This window comes from Ictidomys tridecemlineatus, chromosome 3 (assembly GCF_052094955.1).
Source record: "Ictidomys tridecemlineatus isolate mIctTri1 chromosome 3, mIctTri1.hap1, whole genome shotgun sequence".
NCBI classification, from domain to species: domain Eukaryota; kingdom Metazoa; phylum Chordata; class Mammalia; order Rodentia; family Sciuridae; genus Ictidomys; species Ictidomys tridecemlineatus.
In genome coordinates this window covers 143,228,878-143,251,099 of record NC_135479.1, presented here as the reverse complement: position 1 = coordinate 143,251,099, position 22,222 = coordinate 143,228,878, and the positions used below count along the sequence as shown (strand labels likewise).

At 33.1% G+C, this 22,222-nt stretch overlaps 1 protein-coding gene across 19 annotated transcripts in view; it reads right to left on the bottom strand.

The window, feature by feature from the left end:
- The window catches only part of Znf148 (zinc finger protein 148), a 146,140-nt gene that overhangs the window by 92,593 nt on the left and 31,325 nt on the right, over positions 1-22,222 (bottom strand). For 8 of the 19 annotated variants that reach the window (XM_078044045.1, XM_078044048.1, XM_078044044.1 and 5 more), the window contains one exon: positions 9,010-9,091. The exons of 2 other annotated variants lie outside the window; for them this stretch is intronic. In XM_078044045.1, coding sequence (XP_077900171.1) covers positions 9,010-9,039 — 30 coding nt within the window. In that variant the 5' untranslated portion in view covers positions 9,040-9,091. Of the gene's footprint in view, positions 1-1,822; positions 1,961-9,009; positions 9,092-22,222 lie in introns of those variants that run through there. 9 more of the 19 variants (XM_078044043.1, XM_078044035.1, XM_078044034.1 and 6 more) reach the window with 4 other exon arrangements.

The following is a 22,222-nucleotide window of genomic DNA, read 5'->3' as shown; positions in this document are numbered from 1 at the left end:
TAATGGGCTATTTTAAAATTTCCTAATAGCATCATTTACAATAATGAAAACTGGACAAAAAGTTATTTCAAATCAGTACTAGCAACAATAAAAAATTTAAATAATAAACATCTAATTTAATACTTAAAAATTATTAGTCAGAATGTGCAATATGCAATTTAAAAAGTAACCTTTTTTTTTAACTTATCCTGATTTTTTTTTTACCTTTATTTTATTCATCCATCTATATGGAGTGCTGAGAATCAAACCCAGTGCCTCACACATGCTAGGCAAATGCTCCCCCACTAAGCCACAGCTCCAGCCCCTAAAAAGTAACCATTTTTTAACCATAGAAAAATAATTTATAATTATTTAAGCCAAAGTTAATGCTTGTCTACATAATACTTATGCCCCTCAAAAAAAAAAACCCATAATCTAATGCATTCCTACTATTTACCACCAAAATCTTCTAAAACACTTAACAAAATAGTGATACTTTGAAACTTGAAACCATATTTATGCCAACTCAAACTGTTTAAGAAATATCTGTGTGTATTTGTGTGCGTGTGTGCGTGTTTATTTTTCTTTCTGTGGTGTTGGGAATTGAACCCATCAGCACTCCACCACTAAGTTACACTCTCAGTCCTTTTTTGTTTTGAGACTGGATCTCACTGAGATTGCGACAGGCCTCAAACTAGCAATTCTTCTGCTTCAACCTCCTGAGTTGCTAGGATTACAGGCATATACCATTACTCCTGGCAAAGATATATCTGTAATTTATCAGAAGGGGATAGGGCGAAAAAAAAAATACAAGAAAAATAGAAACCTATATTGTCGATTCTAGATATTATATTCATTGCACTTTATGCCAATCTCAAAAATTAAAACATTAACAATCAAAATACTGACTTTATCAGAAAATTTTCAACAGTTTTGTAAGTAAAAGGAATAAAAAAGTACTTCTTAAAATAAATTTCACTATATACTATAAACAAACATTAAACATCTAATGGTTATTTTTTAAATATGTGCTATATAATAACAAAGATACACTCCAGAACAGAAAAAATGTTACTGACACAAACCCTAGTGTGACAGATAGCTGGCTGTTCCTCCAGAATCTGTTGTCTCCTTCTTATCAAATAATAAAAATTATGGGAGACACATGCCTGCCTAAGTAAGACTCATTGCCCTGCCTCACTTGTAGCTGGTTGTGGTTATGTGACAAAGTTACAGCAAATGGGATAAGGGTGAAAGTGATATACACAATTCCCATTAAAGGAAAGGAGAATGTCCTTTCTGAATTATCTACAAGATTGCTTCCTTATACGAACATAGGCAAACATACAATATGTACACATGTATAACTGTTAGTGTGTTTTATCATATTTCAAAAATTATACAGCAAACTTAAATTAGGTTACTAAATCAGGTTTCTCTAGGGAGGAAAATAGAGTTTCCCTGGAAATTCTAGAAAATGTAATATGGATGATGTGTGTTTGGAATACGAAGGTAAAGAAATGCAATCCACTGTTAAGGAAGAAGGTTAAACAAGAAAACAATTTCTAACTTCAATTTCACTTGTGATTACATGATAAGCTACACACATTTTTCGGTGTTAAACTAAAACTTAATCTAAAATGATATCATTATTCACGGATTTTGTCTTAAAATCAATGTCTTCTCATGAAAAAATTAAATCAAGAAAAAAGTTTCTTTAGATATAAAAATCAAAATAGAAAAAAACTATTATGTAAACACAACATGAAATTTTAACAGCAAGGTTTCACATTTGAAAAAATTTTACTAATTCAAGATTATGAAATATAAGTATTAAAGTTACCTGAGACTAGGGTAAAAATGAAGACTTCAAGGAAGAGAATGCTGTAGAGTTGAAAAAGAAATCATGGTTGAGTTTCTACCTTTCACAGGCTTCAGAAACCCTGAATACCACACCTTAATCACTTATGCCATCCAATTCCTACAATAAAACATACACATACACAACAAACAAATCATATTACTTATGGAGGGAAAAAAAGCTATACAAATACAGTTATGTGCAACCTGGTATAAATTTAGAAATGACCACTTTTTGAAAATCTAGTAAGGCACATCTGAATGACCAATGTACTGGCTGGTTTTTAACATATGAAACAAAATATGATACTGGTAGTTAGGAACTAAGGAATAACCCTGGTCTTGTAAAGAATAATTTGCTTAGATCTGTAGTCTACATAAGAGATATAAGATATTGAAGGAAATGCAGAAGACCTAAAAAGTTAGAAAAGAAAAACAAAGAAAGCAACCACTTAAAAACACCATTCTTACCTGCTTTGTAAAGTCTATAAGGAGAAAAGCAAACAAAATGGCAGGCCTTAGAAATAACACATACAACCAATAACATACCAAACACATGTGTACTCAGAAACTATTACAGTTCTACAATCATGTTAAATACCTAGATAAAAAACCTGGTGAACAAGGTTATCTTGGGCAGGAAAAGCTGACAAAAAGAATCCTATAGAAAATGTGGAGTATATCCAAAAACAAAAAACAAAAAAAGCCCAGGCAGTGCCTAAGAAAACTTTCTGACAGCATTTCTGAGCATAGCACCAGACTAAAGATTTTATGGAATTTCCTACCTAAAGTTCCTTAAAAATATTAGATTCTTAAAAAAAAAAAAAAAAAAAAAAAATATATATATATATATATATATATATAAAGATTCTTGGGGCTGGGGCTGGGGCTGTACCTCAGTGGCAGAGCACTTGCTAGCACATGTGAGGTACTGGGTTCGTTCCTCAGCACTGCATAAAAATAAACAAAATAAAAGCATGATGAACATCTACAACATTAAAATATACATATATTAGATTCTTACCTATCAAAAACAGTTTGTGGGGGAGCTGGGGTTGTGGCTCAGCAGTAGAGTGCTCGCCTAGCACATACAAGGCCCTGGGTTCAATCCTCAGCACCACATAAAAATAAATAAGTAAAATAAAGGTATTGTGTCCAACTAAAAACTAAATTTAAAAAAATTGTTTGTGCCAGTGTGGTGGCAAATATATACAATCTCAGCTTAAACAGAGGCTTAAGGAAGACCACTGAGTTCAAAGGCAGGTTTGGCAATTTATGAAGACCCTATCTCAAAATTAAAGAGTTGGCGGAGGGGCTGGGACTGTGGCTCAGTGGTAGAGTGCTCGCTTAGCATGCCTGAGGCCCTGGGTTCAAACCTCAGCACCACATAAATGTAAAATAAATTTTAAAAGAATAAATAAATAAAGAGGTTGGGGGAAAATAGCTCAGTGGTAAAGTGCCCGTGGGTTCCATCCCCAGTGTTCTAAAAAAAAGTTTATAAACACTCCTTCATAGGAAGCTTGGAGATAAATGAAAGCTCCTAAAATTTTTTTATCGGTTTACAAGGACACAAAGAACTGTCTTTCCTACACATAGAGCAAATCCAGTAATAATTTCATCTATGAGCTTGAAGAAGTATTATATTAATTCATTTTTAAAAATTTTGTTATTGACATATTTTTAAAAGTTCGATTTCTGATAGAGCTATCTATCTCAGTATCCTTCAATTTGAGTTTTCCTGCATATTCATGCTTATTTATTTTTCCAAATAAAACTTCTGTCAACAATAAAATTTGTTGCTTTGTTTCAACAACAGAATTGTATTATACAAAACCATAATGAAAACAACAGTAACAACAAAAACCTTGAGTGGCAGGGAGTAAGTAATCACAACCCAGAATTGCTACAATGTTAAGTAAAATGCCATTTTTAACAATTACAAGATACATAAAAAATATATGACCCATATTCATGAAAAATACCAGTCAATACAAACATTTTTTAGAGTCTCATATATGTTGGCTTAACCAAGATTTCAAAACATCTATTTCAGATGTGTTAACATAAACGAAGGAACCCATGGCTGTTGTGGCTCAGGGTAGAGTACTCGCCTAGAATGTGTGAGGTGCTGCATTCGATCCTCAGCATCACATAAAAATAAATAAAATAAAGAGATTATGTCCAACTACAATTAAGTGTGTGTATGTATGTATGTGTGTGTGTGTGCGTATGTGTGTGTATAAAAATGAAGGAACCCACTTTTTAACTTTTTTAATTATGAAAATTATCAACTGTTAAGATTTTCAATAAAAGCACAGAAATTACATAAAAGAACTCTAATTCTGAAGTTAAAAAGTATAATAACTAAAATCTTTTAAAAACCTTATTAGAAGGGCTGAGCATTGTGATACATGTCTGTATTCCTAGAGACTTGGGAGGCTGAAGCAAGAGGTTCACAAGTCTGAGGCCAGCCTCAGCAACTTAAGCATCTTAGCAAGACCCTTTCAAAATAAAAAATAAAAAGCGCTAGGTATGTAACTCAGTGGTTAAGTGCCCCCTGGGTTCAGTCTCCAGTACCAAAAACAAACAAAAAAAAAAAAACCAGAAACAGAAACACAGAAGGTCTCATCAGCTGATTCGAAATAACAGAAGAAAATTAGTGACCTAAAGGCACATTAATAGAAATTATCCAATTAAATATCGAGAGAAAAAAAATAGTTAAAGAAAAATAAACAGCTTCAGAGACATGTGGAACATCCAGCTTACCAACATTTCTGGAGTATCAGGAGGAAGAAAGAGAGTAAAAAATAGATAGATAGATAGATGGATGGATGGATGGATGGATGGATGGATGGATAGATAGATAGATAGATAGATAGATAGATAGATAGATAGATAGATAATAAATAGCTAAAACACAGGACAAAATATTTCCAGAGCTGACTTCTTTTCTCCTCTCTTAAGGAAACAAAATCTATAGATCCAAGAAGCCCAATCAACTTCAAGTAGAATAAATACAAAGAGACCTATTCCTAGATACATCATGGTCAAACTATTAAAGGCAAACACAAGGGAGAAAATCTCGAAAGCAGAAGAGAAAAATGACCCAGCATGTGCTCAAAATCATCAATAGGTGAATGGCTAACTTCCAATCAGAAACAACAGAGGCCAGAAGGCAGTGAAACACACACGCAAAGAGCTAAAAGCAAAAGGGTGTCAACAAAGAAGAAAACACCAAGACTATTCTTCAAAAATGACAATACTCCCTGATAAACAAAGTCTGAGAATTTTTTGCTAGCAGACTTGATTTACACGAAATATTAAATAAAGGAAGCCCGGGAAGCTGAAAGGAAAGACACTAGACTCAAATACAAAAGAAGCAATGAAGAACACCAGAAATGGCCAAACACATAGGCTTATCTAAAAAAACCAAAAACTTACCACTTTTAAAGATCTAAGGAGGTATAAAGCAATGATTGTAACAGTGAACTGCTGAATTTACAAAACATAGATATATAACAGTGGCAAAATAGAAAAGAAAAATCACCTATAATGGACAAAGTTCCTATATTTTAATGATATTAAGCAGACTGATAAATGTGTAATGTAATGCCAATGGTAACCACTGGGGGAAAAAAAACCTTTTTAAATGTATAGTAAAAAGTCAATGGGGGCTAGGGTTGTGGCTCAGCAGCAGAGCACTCACCTCGCACGTGCGAGGCCCTGGGTTCGGTCCTTAAAGAAATAAATAAATAAAATGAAGGTAGTGGGTCCAATTACAACTAAAAAATAAATATTAAAAAAAGTCAATGAAGTTATTCAAATGGCACACTAAAAAGTATATAACACAAAAGGCAGTAGACATAGGAACAAAGCACAGTAAACATATATAAAAGAACAGTAAAATGAAAAATGTAATTCCAATGAAATCCATAAGTAACAAGTGATTATTTTTAGATCATTATTTTTTAGATCATAAAAAAATAATGATCTAAAAAATCCTATGCAAGATCAGAGACTATCAGATTATAGAAAAAAAGGAAAAATATCCAATTATAATGCTGTCAACAAGCAACACTTTTTTACATTGAAATTTAAAAAGATTCAGAATCAGGGCTGGGGTTGTGGCTCAGCTGTAGAGTGCTCACCTCCCATGTAGGAGACCCTGGGATCAATCTGCAGCACCACATAAAAATAAATAAGTGAAATAAAGATATTATGTCCAAGTACAACTAAAAAAAAAAAAGTATTTAAAAAAAATTCAGAATCCGTAACAATATGTTAGCTGGAATGGTAATACCAGATAAAAAGACTTTAGGAGGGCTACTGATGAGGCTCAGTGGTAGGGTGCTTGCCTAGCACACATAGGTTCAATCACCAGCACTGCAAAATATAAAACAGACCTAAAGAAAGAGTCAGTAAATCAAGAAGATACAGGGCCGGAGATATGGCTCAGTGTCAGAGTGCTTCCTTGTCATGAGTGAGGCCCTGGGTTCGATCCCCAGTACCAACACCAAAAAAAAAAAGAGAGAGAGACAAAAGATGTAATAATTATATATGTACCAAGAAGCAGAGCCCAAAAATAATTTAAAAACATAAAATAAGCAAAGATACAGAACTACCTACTTGGCATATAAAGAAAACTCTACCAATAGTAGAATATACATTATTCCCAATACACATGGAACATTCTTCAGCATAGTTCATACATGAAGACAGCAGACAAGCCTCAATAAATTTAAATGTTACTCATTATAAATGAATGATTTATAATTATAAATTCAGATTATATAAATTCTAATTTTATAAAAGAAATATATACTTCAAATTATAAATTATTTATAAATTTATAATAATTATAAATCAAATGTAAAATTTGAAATAAAATTTGTGGTTATAAAACAAATTTAAAATTAATATCCTGATATTAATTTTAAAATTAAAAGCCATACAGGGCTAGGGATATAGCTCAGTTGGAAGAGTGCTTGCCTCGCATTCACAAGGCCCTGGGTTCGATATCCAGCACAAAAAAAAATTAAAAGCCATACAAAGCATGTTCTCCAATCATAACAGAATTAAAATAAAAAATATTATGACTTGTTTAAAATCTGCCTCTATAGATTGTAGAGACTCAGCTCCACTTTATTACAGATGGTTAACCATTTATCCTCACTCCATTTAATGAGTGATTCATGTCTTCTACATTTTTGTAAATTTATTGTTCAATTTTTTTTCAAGTATCATTGTTCACTAAATCTAAAACTGCCAGTATTAAGACATACAAGCCATTTTATGTATCACTAAGAGAAAAAAAAGAATGCCACATTATGACATGTGAGGGATCTGTGTCATTCAAAGATGTTATAATATGGATGGAAAAATGAGTCCTATACTAAAATATGAAAACCTTCAACAACTAACACAGAGCCCTACTCTACCCTACCCCAACCATCAAGATGAAGAACACCATATTGTATCAGAACTTCTGTAGGGTGAAAACAAAACAAAAATCAAAAGATAAGCAAAAATATTTGCCTAACAAATGACACAGACATTATTTCCCTAAATACACATATATACAGAAACCCATAAATAAACAAATGGCCAGTAACAATGGGGGAAAAAAAGCAAAAATTGACATATGAAAAAATGTCTGACACTAGTTGGTGTTATCAAAGAGATTAATGGATTCCCACTGTATTGAAAGTACTGATATTGGGCATTCATTCTTTTATGGTTAGGCAAACTGTCTAGCAAATTCTCAAATGTAGAAGCTCTGTAGCTCAACTATTTTTTCCTTAGGAATTTAAACTACACATACATTTTAAAATACCTACAAAGGTAAATCCACCTTCGTATATTCATTTCATGACCATTTATATTATCAGAAAAACGCTAACAACCTAAGTATCCATAAACAGGTGGTTAGTTAAAATAATTATGATATATCCAAATACTAGAATACCACACAGAATGAAATGAGAAGGAATGATATGCAAAGATACAGAAGACTTTTGCCTAATCCCACAAAAAAATGCATGTTGCCGAAAGTATGCACAATATTTATCTAAAGAAAATGCAAATACAAGATACAAAGATAAAGGCTTGTATACGTACAGAAAATGTTTGAAAGAATATACAATGCTGATAATGAATAATAATGAATGAGAAAATGGAAGGACCTTTTTTCATGACATGATATTCTCTACTGCTTAAGTGTGCATTCATCTTATATAAACCTGGCTAAAGGAATGAAAAGTGACAAACATGACAATTATCAAAAGATATGAAAAAAAGAAGGAAATCCTAAAATATGGCCAGTAAACTACTAAAATTTTCAATCCTCAAGTATTAAAAGAATTCTCAAAACACATTTTTCAAATTCATAAACACTTTTTAAAATTTTTATGATCATTAATAAATGACATGAGAATGTATCTCTGAAAGATATGTAAATATCTTGAAAACAGTTAAATACTTAATTTTCTTTAATGTTGTTTGAAAGATAAAAGCACAAATTTACTATATGTACCAACACAGGCCAACAAGAAAGGAAAGGGTATCTGTCTGCCTGTTTTTTTTTTTTTTTAAAGCATATAATATATAATTAACTGGAAAAAAAAAAGATAATGACTTCATCTTACAAAACCAGTAACATGGGTATGGAGTTGTGGCTCACTGGTAGAGAGCTTGCCTAGCATGTGTGAGGCACTGGGTTTGATCCTCAGTACCACATATAAATAAATAAAAAACAAAGTCCATCAACAACTAAAAAATATTCAAAACATAATAATAACAGTAACAGGCTGGGGTTGTGGCTCAGCAGTAGAGCACTAACCTAGCGCTTGCAAGGCCCTGGGTTCGATCCTCAGCACCACATAAAAATAAATAAAAATAAAGGTATTGTGTCCAACTACAACTAAAAATATATATTTAAAAAAAAAGTAACAATTATTTTCAGCATACAGATATTCACATGTACAAATAATGATATTGTGTGATTTGTACCTAACATTTGTGTTACATATAAACGAGTATAAAAGGAAAAGGGATTCTCCAGTAAAAGCAAAGTACTGCCCAACAGTTTTGAGCATGTGTATTCATGTCCAAGGCCATGAGTATCTTAACATAAACTAAAAACTAAAGATTGAGTAAAACAATGCTGATTACCTCTATAAAATATGCCAGGCAAATGCCCATCCCGCCAGATCACTTGACTGAATTTCCAAGCTGCTGATTGCTCCCCTCTATCCTATAAAAGTACAAAAATACAGGTTATCCCCCAAATAATCAGAATTGGAAATAGTCTTAAAATTAGGATAAAACGTTATAGCTAAATGTGAAAAATCTAACATAATCCATAGTAGATACTGTTGGATTAAACATAATTAGCAGCAACTAATACTGCTTGGCTCATCAGTGCTAAATAACTACCATAAAAAATGACTCAAACAAAATTGGACTTTTTCAAACATAATTTCTAGTTAAGCAGTAAGATTTCTTTAAAGTTGGGATGATAACTGAATCATCCTAAAACAGAAAAAGCAGAAATGTGTTTCATTAAAAGCATTGCTGATACTCTCCATTATTCAAATACTATTACTTTATTGATACAATCAGACAGTAACATTTCTCTCTGTTCTTTATTAAGAATGTAGTTTCATAAGTAACACAATTAATAAGCATTGAAAATTTTAAGGCAAAAGGTATTCATAATGCTATGTTGATCTGATGTTTTTTAAATGGCAATGGTGTCATCAACCTTTTATGGAGACTAATAGAGAAAATTAATGCTCTTTGATGGTATTGCATTGATACCGGACCACAAAGTTTTCTTCACATAACTGGGGTATTTTTTCCCAGCTATATGAAATAAAGGTAATGAAAATTTAAAGCAAAATTATCAGAAACAAAGAATAGGACAGATGAAACATTTTATCAGAAACAATAAAGCATTTTATGTAACAGCTCTAACACAATTTTAGGGCTCAAAAATATATCTTCCAAATTAAATAATATAAAATAAAAGCCATAAATGTAAAAGCAAAACAAGAGAAATTTAAAATCTCTAGAAAGTAATCTATTAACTCAAAGTTATGTTTATATAATTTTTAATTAAGGGACTACCAGTCTTTCTGTAACTTAGCATTTCTACTTGTTAGCCAGACAGAAGCTTAGTTGTTAAACTACTTACCAAAAAAAAAGTCTATTTTAAAATAAGCTAGGCTCTTAATTGACTTCCTCAAAGTTTTGTAGCATATAAAAAAAAATACCATTAATCTCAATTATACTTGTTTCTTTGTTAAGACAGGATCATCACACTATGTTAAGGGGCTAACCTAGAACTCCTGTACTCAAGCAATCCTCATGCTTCAGCCTCATAAACAGCTGGAGCTACACATACATGACACTGTAACTAGTTCAAATTTATTTGAAAGACTCCTAAAGCACAAGAAGTAAAATCAAGAATCAATAAATGGTATAGATTCAAACTAAAAAGCTGTTTCTCAGCAAAGGCAATAACATCATGAGAGAACCTAGAGAATGGGAGAACATCTTTACCACACACACTTCAGAGCACTAATCGTCCAGGATATATAAAGAACTCAAAAAACTTAACACCAAAAACCAAATAACCCAATCAATAAATGGGCTAAGGAACTGAACAGACACTTCACAGAAGAAATAATCCGATCAACAAACATATGGAAAAAGGTCCATCATCTCTCACAATTAGAGAAACGCAAATCAAAACTACTCTTAAGATTTCACTTCACTCCAGTCAAAATGGCAATTATCAAGAACATAAGCAATAATAAGGGCTGCCAAGGATGTGATGTACGGGAAAAGGCACACTCATACATTGCTGGTAGGACTGCAAGTTGGTGCAACCACTATGGAAAGCAGTGTAGAGATACTTCAGAAAACTTGGAATGGATTCACCCCTTTGACACAGCTTTCCCACTCCTCAGTTTATACCCAAAGGACTTAAAATCAGCATACTACAGTGACACAGCCACATCAATGTTTATAGAAGCTCAATTCACAACAGCTAAACTATGGAACCAACCTAGATGCCCTTTAACAGATGAATAAAGAGAATGTGGTACATATACACAGTGGAATATGGCTCAGCCTAAAGAAGAATGAAAACTATCGCATTTGCAGGTAAATGGATAGAACTAGAGAATATCATGCTAAGAGAAATAAACCAATCCTAAAACCCAAAAGCCGAATGTTTTCTCTGATGAGTGGATGCTGATCCATGTTTGGGGGTGGGGGAGATAGGAAAGAATAAAGGAACTTTGGTTTGTGTAGAGGAAAGTGAGGGAAGGGGTGGGGCTGTGGGGATGGGAAGGAGAGCAGAATGAGACAGACATTATTACCCTATGTATATGTATGATAACACTACTGGAGTGACTCTACACCATGTATAGCCAGAGAATGACAAGTTGTGCTCCATTTGTGTACATTATGTCAAAATGCATTCTACTGTTAAAGAAAGAAGGGGAGGGAGGGAGGGAGGGAGGGAAGGAAAAACAAAAAATTATTTGTAAATAACATATCCCTAGCCTGACACGTGGTGCACATCTATAATCCCAGCAACTCTTACGGCTGAGGCAGGAGGGTCACATATTCAAAGCCAGCCTCAGAAATAGTGAGGCCCTAAGCAACTTTGTGAGATCCTGTCTAAAAATGAAAAATAAACATAAAAAGGGATGGGGATGTAACTCAGTGGTTAAGTGCCCCAGGGTTCAATCCCCAGTACCCCCCCCCAAAAAAAAAACCTTTTATAGCAATAGATCCAAAATAATAATAAAAAAACATGAATGTCAAACTATACTAAAAGTAGGTAAAATACACTATCTGCACTACACTGCTATTTACTATTAGAATATTATATATTCTCTATATTTCATATTTGTTACTATATTCAATTTTTTATAATTGCTGAGTTTAACAGAAAAAGCAATGCAAAATCTACACATAGGAAATAAAACTTCATCAAGTAAAACATTTTAATTGTATGAGTTTTTTTCTTAAATTGATTTGGTATTCCCCATTCTCCAATCAATACAATATTTCATATCTCATCATATAATATGGAAATATCTATAGAATTAACAAATAAATTTGAAATGTTAATATGATCCTCATTTTCACAAAAAGTATACTCATCTTCTTGTATTCCTTCTTATTGAAGCACTAAATTAAGACTGCCAAACATCAAAGAATGTAACTAAATCCTTTAAAAGAGAAAAAAAATAAAATAGTGAAGCAAGAAGTGAAAGAAAATGTCACATACACAAAATAATTTAAGCTTAAAATCTGCATTTATAAACATTTTTTAAATATCTTTCTCATGACAACCTTTCTTCTACCATGGAAACCCACAATTTCCCCGTAAGTCATCTACCACATAAGTATTATTCATTTAGTATCAACTACCAATTTCTCCTTTGATTCTCTATTCTGCTTTCTCCTCTCCCATTCCTCTCCACCGTGATTGAGAAGAGAACCTACTAAGCTGGAAACTAAAACCCTAAGGTATCAAAGGTTATGAAGCTACTTGGACAACCACCCAATAGTCCCCATAGTCAAGAATTTCCCCTTTCCTTGCCTGCTCTCCCATTTTAAATTAGTGAATATTGCTTCTTTACAATTCTTCTAATATTTCACTAGCTAAATGCTACCTGCATATAATCATTTGTGCAAATATAAAAACTAAAAATATACTTATCATGTTTACTCTATCAGGATAGTTTTTTTTAATCTCTCAATGACACCCTTTTATACAATAATGCAAATACAAACTTTTCATTTTACATGGTATAAACTTTTATATCTATTTAACAATTAAGGTAATTCTCTACCAATACCAAGTTCAAACTATGGCCAGACAGAAAATAAATGAAATATTTTATAGGGACCACTTACTACATTCTTTAGATTAGTTTTTTTGTTGTTTTATTTCTGGTTTTTTTTTTGTTGTTGTTGTTGTTGTTGTTGTTGTTGTTGTTGTTGTTCTGTTCTATTTCTGTGGGAACCCAGGGCTTCCCACATGCTACACAAGTGCTGTACCACTAAGCTATATCCCAGCCCCAAAATTTGTGATGGACTGGAACATACTTGCAATATACTCACTAGAAGGTGGTCTGATTTATTAATTGGGCTAATATTTTTATCATTAATTCAGTTAACATTTTGATCACTTAACTTATATCTACAATACCTTAAGATTTCTCACACATGTATAAATGCTGCAGTATCCATCCAAAGTTCACAATTTAGCAAGGATGGTCAGTACACCTAATAGTTAATTGTTTATAATAAAATGCACTAAGTGCAACAATTGAAGCTTACATAATTTATCATAGAAAAGACAAAGCAGAAAACAACTATCCCTTTGCTACCTTTTCAAAAGAAACTGACCTTTTAAAGTTGACTCCACACATAAGAAAGCAAAGAGGATATACTCTAGATTTTGTTGAATAGTGTTACAGAACTTTGCTGGTATTAACTAACTTAATCCAAACATCAAAACTATGAAAATGGCAGAGGTTGAGCAATCTCTAATTCAAAAATCCAAAATCCAAAACTTTTTGAGCACCAATATTATGCCCACAAGTCGAAAATTACACATCATGACATTTGATTTCATGCACAAAATTATGTAAAATATTACACAAAATTGCCTTTAGGCTATGTAGATAAGATATATACGAAACATAAATGAATGTCATTTTCAGACTTCAGTCTCATCCCCAAGATACCTCATTATGCATATGTAAATATTCTCCAATTTAAAAAATCCATAACACTTCTGGTCCAAGCATTTCAGATAAGGGATACTCAACCTGTATTATTATTATTATTATTATTATTATTATTATTATTTATATTTTTCAGGTAAGAACACCAAAGTTATATAATTTATCAAAGATACACAAGTAGTAAGTGGTAGAGGTTAAGTCTTTATAATGGTCTACAAGGCCCTACATGCACTATTGTGCTAGTCCCACCCCATCACTATCTCATCTTTACTTTCAGACCTTGTCTTCTAGAGTCTTCCCCTTAATCCCCAGCCACAGTGACCTATTTTTGCTAGAATGTTCCAGTATGCCTTAAAGTCTACTGCACTGGTTGTTCCTGTCTTGAACACTATTCCCCCACAGATCCTCATAACCAAATCCCTACTCCTTCAATGAATTTTTCTGTTTTATTCTTTGATATATCCTAAGTGCCTAAAACAGTGCTTTGCACATAGTACAGATCTCTTAAGGAATTAAATAAAGCTGGAATTGTTTGAGAAATTTAATCACAACACATTTTCTCTTAATTATAAAATTAGTGATAACAAAACCAAGGAATGTAGAAAAGACACACAAGGTCACATGAATCTGGCAAAACCTCCTTTTAAAATCTAGTGGGGGTTTTGGCAACATTGCCCATGAAAATTTACCTTCAAAGGCTTAAAGGTCTTAACAATAAAGAGATCCAACCTTCTGATGAGTCCAATATAAAAATCTATAAAATACTATAACAAATGCACACAATCATTCTTACCAATGAAATAGTGTAGTCCTACCTAACTTAATTTCCAGTGTCTATTTTAAAAGAATGCTAATAACAAATTTCAGAAGTTTTCTTTGGATAAGCCTCAAAATATTGCCTGCACTTTACAATAGACAGTAAGTTTACATTTTCTCAAAATATTTCACATGCTTTGAGTTTAATTCTAGGAAAATTAGACAACTTCTTATGACAAACTATTATCAAAGCATATCTTTTTAGCTGTCTTCCTTGTCTAGAAAAGATTGCAAAAGATAAGGTCTTATGAATTCACATAGCAAGATCCAAACAAAAGATGCTAGTAGAAGAAATTCCCACAAGGGGGCTGGGGATGTGGCTCAAGCGGTAGCGCGCTCGCCTGGCATGCGTGTGGCCCAGGTTCGATCCTCAGCACCACATACCAACAAAGATGTTGTGTCCGCCGAGAACTAAGAAAAATAAATAAATGTTAAAATTCTCTCTCTCTCTGTCCCCCTCTCTCTCTCACTCTCTCTTTAAAAAAAAAAAGAAAAGAAAAAAAAGAAATTCCCACAAAAAATTCAACATTAATTTAAGACATGAAATAAAAAATTAATGTAATTAAAAGTCAGCTAATATACTTCTTATATCATATTCAAATTATATATCTGAATATGTTTAATCCATGCTGCTAGCATGTTGGAACCAATTTGTAACAGTAGTTGAGCAGACAGTTAAATTCAAGGAATTAGTAAGCCAGCTGTTAAACATATCTATTATCAAAAATTGCATTTTACTATAAAATTAATATAAAAGAAGAATCTAATCAAAACTCAACTGTTAGCATACACCTGTAATACCAACTACCTAGGAGGCAGAGGCAAGAGGATCACAATTTGGAGGCTAGCCTATGCAACTTGGTAAGAACCTATCTCTAAATGGAATAAAAAGGGCTGGGATGTAGATCAGTGGCAGAGCTCTGGTTCAATCCACAGTACTGAAACACACACACACAACCCTCAACTGTTTTGTAATTATTTCACTGTATCATATTCCTCAATGTTACTCCCAAATATGACGATTCCAGAGGAGCCATTCACTGATAAAGAAGACAATTCTTGATTAATTAAGGCCTGTCTTTCTAAAAGATTCATTAAAATGTACTTATAAATTTTTTCATTATGCTCCTATAAACTCTGCCAAATAGAAAGGTTGTCCTATAAATGAAATCAAAGCAACAAAAGAATAATTTACTGCACACATGGTATAAGAATCTAAAACCAAGCCAGGCACCGGTGGAGTGCACCTGTAGTCCCATTTACTCGGTAGGCTGAGGCAGGAGGATCACTTGAGGCCAACCTGGACAACATAGTGAGACCCCTGCCTCAAAAATAAATACATACAAAAAATAAATAAATGCATAGAATCTGAAAGCAAAAAAAGTCCTTTAGCATCTTGTAACTAGATCACATTTATACATTAAACATTGATCAAGTTATATTTTTTAATGTTAACTTCTATGACTTAATGATGCTTTAAACGATATTTGAAAAACTAAAAAGCAAAAGCTTATTGCACGCAAGAGACTTCTAGGAAAACAGTCGGAAGCACTATAGAGTGACAAAGGATATAATCAGACATGCTCATTCTTTCTTTCTTTGGAAACTACAGATTGAACCAGGACCTGGAGCATGTTAAGACACTAGTATTACCCACTGAGCTACATCCCTAGCTATGTGTCCTTTTAATTTATACTAAATGCTCTGAAAATTAAAGTTATTAAGACTCTAAGGAATAGAGTCTCTCTTTAATAGAATAATAAAATAATACCTGAATAATGGTATACTTTTCATGACCAGATCCATTCAGAGGAAGAATGAATTCAAACCAATCACCCCAGAAATTACTCAACTCATTCTTCCTCCATTTTTGGGGGGTAAGGGTGGGATCTAAACCCAGAGGCCCTTTACCACTGAACCACTCCCCTACCCCCCACCTTTGCTTTTTAGACTGTTGCCCAGGCTGACCTCAAACTTGTGATTCCGCTATATCAGCCTCCCAATTTACTGGAATCACAGGTGTGCACAACCATATCCATTATTCTCCATTTCTACTCTCACCAAAAAATCAAGCTCAATATAGCTCAGTGGGTAAACTACCTTAACATGCTTCACTATGTTGTGCAGGTAAGCCTTTAACTCCTAGGCTCAAGTGATCCTCCTACCTCAGGCTACCAAGTAACTGGGACTGCACAACACCTGTGCCTGACTTGGTTTCAAAATATTAAAAACTTACCAATTAATATAGTCGTTGCAGTTAGTTTAGAGAGTAAATGCTTAACGGGATAATCAAGCACTTAAAAGACAGTTGACCAAAGTAAGTAAAATAAAGCCAAAAACAAAATTTTCACCTCACTCTGACCTCTTCAAATCAGTACACATCTGTCAAACTAATAAACAAAAACACCTATCACTCATATTAGCAATAACAATAGTAAACTTTTTTTTATAAACACAGACTATGAAGTTCTACAAGTATGGAATCCTTAATTCTAAATCACCTGTTGTTTGGGGAGGGGATCCTAAAAACTAACCCTATGGCAGTGAGAACACTACATTATCAAACTATGTAATCCTCCCCCAAAATTTATTAGTTAAAGTCAATTTTTAAGACAAGTAAGACACCAAACTCAAGAAAAAGCTGTTTTATTTTTACACAAAGTTTTAATGAATAAACAGTAATTTTGCAGATAAAATCTTAAAACATTTTTTAACATGATGATCAAGGTCACACAAATATTCAAATGATCTTCTCAAAGAAGATATAAACATATTCTGATAAAGCACTTCACAGTTTACAAAGTGCCTTCACATGGGTATTTTATTTGATCCCTACAACTACCTGGGTGGTTTTATTGTCTGACTCATTCTATGGATGATGAAGCCGAGAGTCAAGAAGTTAAATATCCAAGGTTACACAACATGTAAATGGCAAGGCAAAGACTTCAACAGATCCTCTGCTTCTTGATAAATGTCTTCTCTAACTTAATACTATAGTAAAGGTCATTCCCAAGTTAAAAATCTGTTTATAATGTTATTCTTACCAATGTTCTGGAAGTCAGAAATAAAATAAAATGTCGATTCTTTATGAACCAAAAAATATTAAAACTACTATTGAGGATGAGAGTGATCACACTGAAGCTCCCCATCTACCAACATGTGGCTCTCCCAGCCCACTTCCATCTAGAGACAACAGGCAGGACCTGGAAGATCATCACCAAGGTTCCTGTAGGCCTGGTTACACCAGAGGTATTCCTGCTAGCCTACTTCTCTTGATTTCTATTTCACTCTTCCTATGACCTCTCTATTCTCACCTCCTACCTCATAAACCCCACATCCTACACCCCACCCCACCCCTCCTTGTCCATCATTAGAAACAGTAGATCCTTATGCAAACCTACTATTTATTGTAGATACTAATCAAATACATCATTTCTGTTTACTGAAACAAAACTGTAATTGTCTAAATAGGAGTTAGTTTAAGGCTATATATTCTTTGCACTGGGCGCTGTAAATATTGATCTCCCCCTGAAAGGCAAGGTATTGTATTGATAACTGCAGGGATACTACAAGATTATAGGGTAGAAATTATAATACCTCAGATCCGCACTGCTAGAGAGGAAGACACATGCACAACATGAAAAAACAAAGGAAAAACAAACCAAGATGCCACAATAATAGAATCCATTGACAGAACAGCAGATGAAATGTCAGAGAAGTTTAAAAACTACATAATTAAAATGATCTGCAAGCACAGAATGATATAAGAGAGCAAATCCAAGCAACAATTGATCACTCCAATAAAGAGATAAGAACAAATACAGGTAACAAAGATTACTTCAAGAAAGAAACAGAGATTCTGAAGAGGAAAAAAAAAAAAACAGAAATCCTTGAAATAAAGGAAATAATAAACCAAAGAAAATATTCAATAGAAAGCATCACTAACAGACTAGATCTCTTGGAAAACAGAACCCCAGGCAATAAAGACAAAAATATATATATAATCTTGAAAACAAAGTTTACCACACAGTGAAGATGTTGAAAAACCATGAACAGAACCTCTTAAGAATTATGAGACAACATGAAACAACCAAATCTAAGAATTATGGGGATAGAGAAAGGCACAGAGATACAAACCAAAGGAATGCATAATCTCTTCAATGAGATAATATCAGAAAATTTCCAAAGATGAAGAATAAATTGGAAAATCAAATACAAGAGGTTTACAGGATATCAAATGTACAAAATTACAACAGATCCACACCAAGGAACATTATAATGAAAATGCCTGGCATACAGAATAAGGATAGAATTTTAAAAGTCACAAGAGAAAAGTCTCAGATTACATACACAAGGAAACCAATTTGGATCTCAGCAAATTTCTCAACCAAGACCCTCAAAGAGAGGAGATCCTGGAACAATATATACCAAGCTCTGAAAGAAAATGAATACCAACCACGAATCCAGATTTGATGATGAAATAAAAACCTTTCATAAACAAAAGTTAAAAGAATTTACAATGAGAAAGCCTGCACTACAGAACGTTCCTTGCAAAATATTACTTGAGGAGGAAATGAAAGACAATGAAAATCAGAAAAGAGAGAAACTACACGAAAGGAAAAGCCAATCACAGGAGAAACCAAGTCAGGATAAAGACTAAAATGACTGGGACTACAAATCATATTTAAATAATAACCCTGTATGTTAATAGCCTAAACTCATCAATTAAAAGACATGGACTAATAGACTGGATTTTTTTTTTTAAAAAAAAAAAAAAGGACACTACAACACCCTACCTCTAAGAAACTCATCTCGTAGGAAAAGATATCCACAGACTGAAGGGTAAAAGGATGGAAAAAAAAAAAACATATCACTCACATGGACCACATAAACAAGCAGGGATTTCTATCCTCATATCAGATAAAGTGGACTTCAAATCAAAGTTAGTCAGAAGGGATAAAGAAGGTCATTTCATACTGCTTAAGGGAATCATATATCAATAAGGCGTAACAATCGTAAATATCTACGCCCTAAACAATGGAGCTCCTACTTGTATGAAACAAACCCTATTCAATTTCAAGAATCAAACAGACCACAACACAATAATACTGGGTGACTTTAACACATCTCTCTTACCAGATCTTCCAAACAAAAACTAAACAAAGAGGGCTGGGGCTGTAGCTCAGTGGCAGAGCACTTTGCCTACCATGTGTGAAGTACTGGGTTCAATTCTCAGCACCACATAAAAAAAAATAAAATAAAGGCATACTGTCCATCAACAACTATAAAAAAAAATTTTAAAAACAAACAAACTACAGAACTCAATAATAAATAATTTAGACTTAATAGACATATATAGAATATTTTATCCATCAACAAGAAAATACACTTTTTTCTCAGCAACACATGGATCCTTCTCTAAAATAGACCATAAATTATGCCACAAGTCTTAGCAAACACAAAAAAATAGAGATACTACCCTTGCATTCTATCAAACCATATGGAATGAAATTAGAAATCAATGACAAAATACAAAATAGAAGCTACTCCAACACCTGGAGACTAAACAATATGCTACTGAATGACTGCAAACAGAAGACATCAGGAAGGAGATTTAAAAAATGCTTAAGACGTAAATGAGACCTCCAATACAACATATCAAAATCTCTGAAGGCAGTGCTAAGAGGAAAGTTCAGTGTTATATTGAGCTCATTCATTAAAAGAATAAAAAGTCAATAAATAAACAACCTGACATTACATCTCAAAGCACTAGATTAAAAAAAAAGTGGTAGAAGACAGGAAATAATTACAATCAGGATTGAATTCAATGAAATTAAAACAAAAGAAAAAACTGAAAAACTTTACAAAAAGCTGGTTATTTGAAAAAATAAAATTGATAAAGCCTTAGCCACGCTAATGGAAAAAAAAAAGAGAGAAAACTCAAATTACTAAAATTCATGATGAAAAACGGAAACACCGGGATGGGGATGTGGCTCAAGTGGTAGCACGCTTGCCTGGCATGCATGCGGCCCGGGTTCAACCCTCACCACCACATACCAACAAAGATGTTGTGTCCGCCGAGAACTAAAAAATAAATATTTAAAAACAAAACAAAACAAAAAAAAAAACGGAAATACCATGAGAGACACAATTGAAATATAGAAGATAATTGGAAACTATTTTAAAAACTTATACTCCAGTAAAACAGAAAAGCCCAAAGACACCAACAAATTTATAGAGGCATATGATCTGCCCAAACTGAATCAGGAGGACATATACAATTTAAACAGATCGATTTCAAGCAAGAAATAGAAGAAGCCATCAAAAGACTGCCAACCAAGAAATCTGAACCAGGAAGATCCACAGCTGAGTTTTACAAGACCTTCAGAGAAGAATGAATACTAATACTTCTCAAATTATTCTATGAAACAGAAAAGGAGGAGACCCTTGCAAACTTGTTCTATGAAGCTGATATCACTCTAATAACAAAACCAGACAAAGATACATCATGGAAAGAAAATTTCAGACCAATATCTCTGATGAATATAGACACAAAAATTCCCAATAAAATTCTGGCAAATAGCATACAAAAACATATTTAAATGATAGTGAACCATGATCAAGTGGGATTCATTCATCCCAGCGAAGCAAGGTTGGTTCAACATATGGAAATCAATAAATGTAATATATCACATCAAAAGACTTAAAGAAAAGAATCATATGATTATCTCAATAGATGCTGAGAGAGGCTGGGATTGTGGCTCGGTGGTAGAGTGCTTACCTAGCACGTGCAAGGCCCTGGGTTCGATCCTTAGCACCACATAAAAATAAATAAAATAAAGGTATTGTGTCCAATTACAACTAAAAAATATTTTTTTAAAAAAATAGATGCTGAGAAAGCATTTGACAAAACATAGCACCTCTTCATGTTCAAAACACTAGAAAAACCAGGGATAATAGAAACATATCTCAACACTGCAAAAGCTATCCATGTTAAGCCCAAGACCAGCATCATTCTAAATGGAGAAAAATTGAAAGCATTCCCTCTAAAAATTGGAAAAAGACAGGGATACTCTGTTTTACCACTTCTATTCAACACAGACTTTCAAACTCGAGCTAGAACAATCAGAGAGACAAAAGAAATTAAAGGGAAAAGAAACTATCAGTATTTGCTGATGACATGATTCCATATTTAGAAGATCCAAAAAATTCCACCAGAAAACTTCTAAAACTAATAAATGATTTCAGCGAAGTAGCAGGATACAAAATCAATACCCATAAATAAATGCATTTCTATACATAAGGAATGAATCCAATGCAAGAGAAATTAAGAAAACCACAGGATTCACAATAGCCTCAAAAAAAAAAAAAACTTAAGAAGCAATCTAACAAAAAAGGTGAAAAACCTCTACAATGAAAACTACAGAACACTGAAGAAAGAAAATGAAGAAGATCTTAGAAGATGAAAAGATCTCCCATGCTCTTGGATAGGCAGAATTAATAATAGTCAAAATGGCCATACTACCAAAACTGTTATACAGATTTAATACAATTTCTATTAAAATTCCATGACATTCTTCATAAAACTAGAAAAGCAATCATAAAATTCATTTGGAAAAATAAGAGACTCAGAATAGCCAAAGCAATCCTCAGCAAGAACAGTGAAGCAGGAGGCATCACAATACCAGACCTTAAACTATACTACAGAGCAATAGTAACAAAAACGACATGGTATTGGTACTAAAATAGACATGTAGACCAACAGTACAAAATAGAAGACACAGAGACAAACC